We start from the raw sequence: 9,554 nt of genomic DNA, 5'->3' as shown, positions 1-9,554 counted from the left end.
AAAATACTTATGTCATTTTTTCCCCTCTCAAAATCTTCCAATAGGTTATTATCCCAGGACAATTGAATTCAACTTGACTGATTAATTTTGACCCAATGAACTGCCTCCTTTTTTATTATCCTCAAAGTGGGCATAGGCTGTTTTAATAAGAAAGCTTGGCTGGTATTGTACTTAGAATCAAAGATGCTGTGTTTATTTACATACATGTAAGCATTACATGATACTTAAAAGGAAGGTCCTGAATGATAGGCTTCTTCCCTCACTGCTGTGAGGCATATGAGTACAAACACAATAATTAGAAATAAAGTCACTAGAATCTTAAAAGAAAAGGAAAGCAACACAAACAGCAAACACTGGTAGTGGTAGTGTGGTTCTATATTCAAGAACACACAGGTTTCCGTCATTAAAATACTACTTTAAAAACAACAATTGTTTACAGTCTTCATTTGTGGAGAAGCCTGGGGCATGAAGGAGTAATTTATATTTGAGCAATCTCATGTTCTTGTGTAATTGCCAGCTGGGACTTCAGCCAGTGGTTCCATGCTTTTTTCACAGGCCTGGGTTTGCACGCATGTGTCTAGAGAAGTTGCTGGTGTTAGTGACTTTGAACTTTCCTTCCTTAGTGTTTGGCCCAAGATGGCACCCAGATATTTCATTATGACTCCTTAGGAGCTTGTTCTTAATAACAACTGGCTGAGCTTCATCCCCAAGTATAGTTATGAGAGTATGAAATAGACTATAATTCTAGAAGACGGCAACATTAAAAAAAAAAACAATTTTACCCTGCTTTCATCTGCCCTACCCTGTCTAAATGGACGTTACTGAAAGCTAATCACAGCTTCCTCAGCTGTTAGGGCCTTTAACATACGGTTATCTAAACTTGCAATTTTATGATTTTTTGCCTTTTTTTCTTACTTCCAAATCACTTATTTTTTTCTCTTCATTCCTTTCCTCTGTTACTCCTTTTTGTTTATCCTGAAAATGGATATATGTGGCTCTCTACACTGCTTTGAATTTCTATACTTACCGTCACCTTTTGTATCTCCATATTTTAGCTTCATGCTATTCCTTTTGCCTAGAAAATTTTTACTATCTAATTTTCCTGAATAACTTGTATATATTCAAGCTCCAGCTCTGACACAATCAAATGAAATAATTTGTGTCAAGTTGTATGTCCAACTTATACACAAATATTTGTTAATGATTGAATACAAGCATAAATGAAGCAAGTTTTTCCTAATTTTTCTCCTTCCTGTGTCTGTCTTCATTGTTACAGCTCAAGAACAAGAGGTTCTTAGGTTATTAATATTTCACGAATATCAGTAGGGGCTCCAGGGTCTGCCTTTGCCTCTCTGGATTAGATTCTGGCTCTGCCTTCTAAACAGTTACGTAAATTTGTTTTTTCTTGTGGCTCAGTATCTTCATTCCTGCAACTGCAATCGTAGTACTATCTCTTCCATAAGATTACTGTAAGGATTGATAAAATAATACATAAAGTGTCTAAGACGCACCTAAGCACTCCAAAGCAGTAGCTATTATTATGAACTGAAGCTCATTTTTTTCACATCACACTCACTGATTTTTCAACTCTACAGTTCAATTGTCCCCTCATGTCTCTTAAAATTATAAACATTTTATGTTATCACAAGAAAGACTGCCCTATCATGAGAGAATGTGAAAATTATGTTTTTTATTATATTCACATAAAATAGTTACACCAAGTTGTCCAAATGCATTGGTGAATTAAAGCCTCCAACTCTTACAAATTTTTATACATATATCTATGCATTTATAAATACACACATATGTAAAAGATATATATTTTCCTCTAAAATAAAGTACCCAAATCTTGATACATAGGGGCATAATAAGGAAAAAAGAATCACAAAGTTTTATCAGTTACAGACTATTTTCACAATATAAGAATCTGTTGTATACACATTTATTCAGGTGTAGTGAAATTTAATCACTCATTTTTTTTCTGAATTATCCTAGATAAATGAATTTATTCAAAGTACATGGTGGGGCAAAAGTAGGTTAACAGTTATGAGTATGTGAAACAGAGTTTATTCTTGTATTATTATTTACTAATTATTGTATTATTTTCCATATGAACAGCTGTAAACCTACTTTTGCCTGACTCTGTATTGGATGTCATATAACCAATGTAAGGAATCAGAGGCCATTTTTTCTTACTGTGTCTAGCACAGAGCCTTGGCTCCCCAACAGAACGGTCGTTTGGCTTCATTCTTAATTTTCCTGCTTTTTGGATTGTTGTCTTTCTGTTAAGGTGGTACGCAGAGAGAGAAATGAAGCAGACATCTCTCATTCTAAGTCCTCTGTTGGCTTCAATAAAGTCAGAGTTTGGTGCAAAGATTTGTAGTGTCTTTACATCACCCTGGTCTTGTTGAGAAAGAGACATGCAGGGTCTGAATTGAGCGGTCCTGTGGCCTCTTTATAAGGAGCTATTGTTGGAGCTGCAGAAGGAGAATCAGGGTATGATGGTCCATAGACCACTGAGAGAACCAACTTGAATTGAAATGGAACTCTTATCACCTATTGGGAAACTTGGTGAGAATGTGGTTTGAATTTAAGAACAAAATAAGGGTTAAAGGAAAACTAGATAATTTACAATAATTCAGAAAAATCTATTCCCTTCTCTAATATTTCAGCTACTGTTCCTATATTTTTACTGTATTTTCTATTGTGTTAGACTTTTAAGGTGACCATTTGTAGACTTTAACAAGAAATGAAATTTGAAAATGCCTTTGAAAAGAACTCAACCTACTGAAGCAAAGTGAAAATGCCTAAAAATAGCTTAATATGAACCCAGCTATTTCAGAATCTCTGATGATTACATGTTCACACTGCAATAAAGCGCATTTTATTCAAGCAGGAAAGGGAGTAATTGCCGGCACTGTATTGCGTAAAACACTCTAACTTCTCAACAGACAAGAGGCTGGGAACAGGGGGAAACCCAGACACTTCCCAGAGTCAGAGCAAAGAATGGTGTATTTTCTTTTATTTGGGAGGAGAAAAAAGAGAGAAGGGCATGGAAGTGTTTCCAATCAGCTGACCCACCTCAGTAGGGCCTTTGCAAGAACGGAGCTGCCTAACTACTGATTTTGGTGAGCATCTTGTTAATGGCTTGCTTGACGTGCGTGGTGGAGCTGCGTCGCCTTGTCTTGCCCTGGACCATCCTCCGGCGACGCACCTCTCGACACAGCTCGTAGAATATCTCTGTGATGTTCCCTTCTCCAGTGCAGGCAGAACACTCGTAAAAAGCACAGGCTAATTCTGTGGCCAACTTCTCCCCTTCTTCTGTACTAACCTGTCTGGAGTGGTCCAAGTCAGCTTTGTTTCCAACCAAGATGAGAGTCACATTCTTGGGCTTTTTGATCTCATCCAGAATGTTTTTAAGGGGCAGCATTTCCTCGAAACTTCCCCGGTCAGTAATGTCATAGACCAGCACAAAGCCTTCCCCCCATCGCATGTGTCCTTCCCTCTGGATGGTGTCTTCCTAGAGGCAAGAAAAAAACAGCAGTGAGGAGACCAGGATAATCCCAGCGTGTAGATGCTGCTGCTGTTAATGGTGATCCCTTAATTACTGTTCCTGCTAGTCAGTGTCATTAAAATTTCTTGATATTCTGTCTGGACAAGCTTACCCTCTCAGTCACTGTGGAAGAGCAGCATTACCTACTCATAGCAAAGTATCTCAGGGAACTAAAAGTTTTCTCTCTGCATAGACCTTAACTTTCTGTTTCTAATTTTGCATGCCACATCATTAAATCTTTAATCGCAAGAGCCACAAAGAAAGCATCATCTTAGTTGAGCACATTGCCTCTGAGACTTTTCATCACAATTAAAGGATTAATAAACAGGTAACAGAGCAGACCTTACCTCACCCCTTAGAGTTCAGAATTAGAGGCACAGTGTACTGACATGGTTTTGATTTTGTTTGTTTGTTTTTGTTTTATCTCTTCATTCTTCAGATTATAGATGATTAGCCACCAGGGGCAGAAATGCTGAATAATTATATACAGAGTCAAATTCACAGCCAGGAGCATTTGGCCCCTGTGATCTTAATGCCCCCAAAACATTATGCAGTCCCAACAATGCCAGAAACTGAAGTGGTTTGGCACTCAAACTGAAGTGAAACTGAAGTGAAGTGAAACTGAAACATTCACTGAAACTGAAGTGAAACTGAAGTGGCACTCATCTGAAGTGATTTTCAAAGGGGGTGGTCATTTCTTCCCAGGAAGGCACACGTGTGGTTTGGAACTGTGTTGCCCTCACAGGCTGCAGTGCCTTCTGCGGGCGTGCGGTTCCCTGCTGCCCGTCTCTAGAATCGTTCTGGGCGGAAGGTGGGACCACGTATAGGAAAGAGGTGGTGATGAGAAAGAAAAGTCTATAATTAGTTACAAGAATAGTTCTTGGATTAAATATTTAATTCAAGTCTTCTTGGGGCCATAGGTCACTGACAAGCACCACGGAATCCGTCATCCTCCTAATTCTCATTCCTAGTGGTCAATCTTATCTTTGGGAGCTAAACCTATCTATGAACCTGTTTGTCATCTCAGAACTGACTGACCTCAAAGCAAATTTATATCACTTTCCTTTTAAATGAATTGTTATTGTTCAATGATATGGCCCAAATTTTCAATAGAATGTGGTGAGGTCTAGATGAATACTACAGGAGAGATTCCTAAAATGAAATATTCTGAAAAACATTCTGAGGTCATATAAATTTGGAATACACTATATAGTAAATCCCTTAAGGATTCACCTTACACATTAGTATAATAAAGGCTCTGAGAACTTTCCTAGTAAAGATATCCGCTTACCTTTACCAGAGCATTTCACAAACACTTTTAACCATTAAAATATACTACTATTTTACAATCTCCCCAAAATGTAGGTGGGCAATGTGAATGCTATAGTATTTTCAAATCCTCCTTGAAGTATGGGGTAATTTACATAGGGTGCATACACAGGCTTTTGAAAAGATATTGACATCTAAATACTTAGACAATGAACAAAAAAGTCTTTACACAACATGAGTTAATTGTAAGAAAGTGTCTTTTGTTCAGATTATGCACATCTCATTTTTATTTGATCAAGAAGATATTTTAGCCGAACTCCTTAATCACCTGACCAGCAGTGTCTAGTATCTCCATGGTGACAACTTCATCATCGATGGTTGCTTGGTGGCGGTAAGTTGATTCTGAGGGAGTGAGCAAAAAGAGGATAAAAAGGTAAATAAGACCGTAGTTTGAGTTGATCCTTAAAATTACAAATTAGTCACAGGAATATGTCTATTGTGCAGCATAAGGGAATGTGCACACTAGGAAGGAAAAAGTGGATGTGCAAGAATGTGGCATCTTTGTATTCTTAGAGCTCCCGGAAGTTAACACGTAACAGACTTCCAGGGTATAGCATCTGAGAATCTCTTTGCCTCTTTGCTCATTTTATTCTCTTAAGAGGCCAGCTTCCTGATGCTCTCTTCCTTCTAAACTGAGGCCTCCAGCTCTGGCTGGTGTGGTTCAGTAGACTGAGTGTCAGCCTGTGAACCAAATGGTTGTTGGTTTGATTCCCAGTCTAGGGCACATGCCTGGGTTGTGGGCCAGGTCCCCAGTAAGGAGTGTGCAAGAGGCAACCACACAATGATGTTTCTCTCCTTTTCTTTCTGCCTTCCCTTCTCTAAAAAGAAATAAATTCTTAAAAGAATAAAATAAAATGAGGCCTCCACATCCTAAACTGACAAAGTCATTCCTACAAAATGCATCCCACTTTGATACTAAAAATCCAGTTTTTGGAAATCACCACTAATTACTGTTACTGACAAGATGACATATAAGCAGGAGCTGCTAATTTCTTTCCAGAACCCAACCCTAGAAATGTAATGGGCATTAGAAGAAGGTGATTGTTATCCATGTAAAGCTATGAGAAGTCCTTGTGACAGCAGAAGGTGGTTGGACCCTGGTGTTTGGGAATTGGTGAGAAAAGCAGAGGAGGATGGGCAGCCTGGCGGGAGATGGAATGGGGCAGAGTTCTCTTGCTCATGTTGCCTCTTCAAGGTAGAAAAATGATGGCAGCTCAGCACCAGCTGGAGAGTGGCCCCCAGCTCTACTGGGGGGAGAAGTTAGCAGGTGCAAGAGTTTAGGGTGGCTCTGAATGTGCCCCTCACAACATAAAATGGAAACCAGGGGTTAAAATAAGTACCAGCTGGTGCTCCTCTCTATGAAAACTAGAGCGGTTGAAATGAACTCAACGAATGACTGACTGAGTTGATGAAGTTCACGTTGAGGAACTCTCCCAAAAGGTATCAGTAAATGATAAGAAGAAAAATGTAAAAGTAAAATATAAGAGCTATAGATAAAAGAAATAGACATGTTATTTTTCCCTTATAATATAAGCCTCAAAGAGAGAATTAAGTACATAGAGGTATGAAAACAGCTGAGGTTGTAATAATAGAGAGTTTCCCAGAATAAGAGGTATTGAAAAACTTTATAACAAAAGGACTAATAGTATACACAAGGAAAGAAGTCCCATATCTCAACCCGTTACAACATAATGTAAGGATATTAATGACAAAGAGGAAAATTTACAAGGAGGTAGAAAAAAAAGTACATCATCTACAAAGGGACATGATTCAGATTGACACTGGATTTCTCACCAGCAAAACCGAGTTCAAGATCCCAGTTGAGTGAAGCAAAGCAGTAAGACTACATCAAAAGCATCCAGAAGTACAATTCTAGGTAATGCTAGGAGGTGGGGGAAGAGACCAGAGGCAGGTTTCAATGTACTTGTCTTATTTTGGAAGATTGAGATGATAAAAGAAAGAATAGAAAAAGAGAGAGCTGAGTATTCAACTTAACTAATTAGAAGAGGAAAGCAGAATAAATTCAAGAAGTAAAAGAGAAAACAGAGGGGGGGAAAGATCAATTTAGCAAAACCAAATTTAGGTGTTTGAAAAAATTTAAAAAATAAAAGAGGAAGAGAGGTAAAAATCTGGCAGTGCTACCTGGTAAATTAAGAGAGAGGGTGTCATCACGCAAAATTTAGCACAGATAGAGGAAACAGCTAAATATTATGATGAAATAAAATGAAATGAAATAATATTGTGAACTGTATACCAATACATGTCAAAACCTGATAAATTCTGAGAGGAAAAACGCATAGATTGTAGCAATAAAAAAGAGAACACTTAACTAAATCATATTCAGTAAACACATTTAAATACTAATTGTAGAATCTCTTCTAATCATAGAAAGTGATTGTATCCAACTGGCTTTAGAGGAAGTTTCTATTAAACATTAAACATGTTCTAGAAGATAGAAAAAGGATAGCTACCCAATTCCTTTCATGGGACATTATGCTGACTCTTGTAAGAAATGTTATAAGAGTAATAAGACAAAAAAGAAAATCGTAGGCTCATTTCATTTGTAAACATAGATTCAAAAATTCTAAATAAAATATTATTCAGTTGAATCCAACAGTTATAATAAGAAAAGTACATCATGATCAAATAGAGTTTATTTCAGAAATGCAGTGTTTAATATCTATCAATGCAATTTAACACATTAAAGGCTTAAGGGAAAAACTTACATAATTACCACTATAGGTGAACTTATAGTAAGATAAAATTTATGTAAACTTAAAATGTATGTATACACAAAAAATACCTCCTTCAAAAATAAAAGTTAGCACATACTGCTTACCATTTGAACAAGAATTGTTCTAAATGCTTTATTCATATTAACTTATTTAATTCTTATGAATACTTCATAAAATATGTATTACCATTAAATCCATTTTAAATGAGGAAACTGAAGCACGACAGAATCAAATAACTTGCTGAAGGTCACACAGTGATAAGTGGTAGAGATGAGATTGGAACCCAGGAAGACTGGTTTTAGAAATTTAGGCTTTTAACCACTATGCTAAGTTTCAAACACACTAGACCATATACCTATGGGAAAGAGGAGAGCAATGGTGTCGGAATAGGGGATGTGAGAAAAATAGAATGAATAAAGGCTTCACATACATATGACACCATGCCAGGACCAGAGCAGCATGATTAACTTAAGTGTTAATTTAATTAGCTCAACTGCTTGCATGTAAACTACCCAAATCACTAACCAGTCAACAAACCAACTAAACCTACAAGTTTCTGTCTCACGGGGGTAGCTGTCAAAGCCAGTGCTTTCACTTGTTTCCCTATTTATCTCATGTTTCTGACCTTCATTTCTTCATATTATCAACTACCTCACAGTTCTTTTTTGAATACAGTGTTATGTTACTTCGTTGGAAATATAATCTACTCAAAACACACACTGCAGCAAGGAGGCTTAACTAAGCAGCATAACCTGCCATCAGCCCCGCACACTGATGATCGTCCCAGGCACGGCGCATTGCTGACGTATTTCCTGAAACTTAACATTTAAAGATAAGAGTATGTTCAATATATTTTGAGAAGTGTTTTTTTACATTATTGTCATTCTCCTAGAATATGTGATCCATACGTGGCATATCCGATTCTCAATTCTAGAACATTCCATGCCCCTACCCTAAGTTAAATGGGTTATTATTCTTTTGTATAATTTGACACTGTAAAATACCATTCACAGCAATGATTCATCTATTTATTTCCTTTTTCATCTTCAGAGTTTCAGCGTGCAGAGGAGAGGCCCCGAGGGCAGCACACATGCTAGAATCCACGCCCTTCTGGTTTCTTCCTCCACTGTCTATGGTGACCTTTGTGCTGCTTTCCCTTTTAAAAGGACAGGCATCAGCTCTGGAGCCTGGAAAACAGAGTTCTGGGCTCCATTCCATCTCTGCACCAAAAGTCTGACAGACAGGGACATTCTTCTCTGCTGCTTCCATGATAAATAGGATATGTATTTCAACCACAGAAGACCACAGTAGGGGGAAATAGAATATAATAAAAATTGTGTGAAGTTGTGTGATTCTTTGGCTGTTTGTTAACTGCAATGAAAACGATGACATGCAGGAAATGAGGGAATGTCTGCCACCGCTAGAGCCACGGGTGGCAGCAGTCTTTCATCTGAGCCGAGGGCTGGTTTCGCACCATTCTGAGCACTTTTTGAGTCTCTTCTCTCCTGCACTGGGAACCCACTCCCTGACGACATGTAAAACAGCGCAAGTGTTGCCCAGAGAGGCCAAAGGTTGCACATCTCTGTACTAGCTTTTCTAAAGATAGTTCTAAAAAGTGTATTCAACACTTTGTGGAACTAACCTCTACTACTCATTTTAGAACATTAAAGAAAATATGTGTGTGCTTGGAGGGTAGAAACTTTTCATTTTGCTCATTCTAACAGAAAATAGTCATCTTGAGTCTTTTTTTATGAAGGGTAGGAGGATGATTAAAGAGGTATTTCTAAATAAAACCAAAATGTATACTATAAGAAGAATATTAGTTTTAATATGGAATTAAGCATATTAAAATTATGTCTGGATTACATTCTATATGAGAGATACACGGTTTAAGACCTACATTCAGTAACATTTTTATAAATAGAAGTACATTTTGT

The 9,554-nt window shown here is 37.5% G+C and overlaps 1 protein-coding gene across 2 annotated transcripts in view; it reads right to left on the bottom strand.

Moving 5' to 3' along the window:
- Window positions 1-1,674: 1,674 nt before the first annotated feature.
- Window positions 1,675-9,554, bottom strand: part of RERG (RAS like estrogen regulated growth inhibitor) — a 103,344-nt gene continuing 95,464 nt past the window's right edge. For both annotated transcript variants that reach the window (XM_045828955.1, XM_045828956.1), the window contains exons 4-5: window positions 5,151-5,224; window positions 1,675-3,520 (exon numbers count right to left, since the gene is read on the bottom strand). In XM_045828955.1, the coding sequence (XP_045684911.1) occupies window positions 3,113-3,520; window positions 5,151-5,224 (482 nt within the window). In that variant the 3' untranslated portion in view covers window positions 1,675-3,112. The remainder of the gene's footprint in view (window positions 3,521-5,150; window positions 5,225-9,554) is intronic.

Source organism: Phyllostomus hastatus, unplaced genomic scaffold, assembly GCF_019186645.2.
Source record: "Phyllostomus hastatus isolate PE091 unplaced genomic scaffold, TTU_PhHast_1.1 phas_scaffold_93, whole genome shotgun sequence".
In the NCBI taxonomy this organism is placed as follows: Eukaryota; Metazoa; Chordata; class Mammalia; order Chiroptera; family Phyllostomidae; genus Phyllostomus; species Phyllostomus hastatus.
This window is presented reverse-complemented; position numbering and strand designations above follow the sequence as displayed.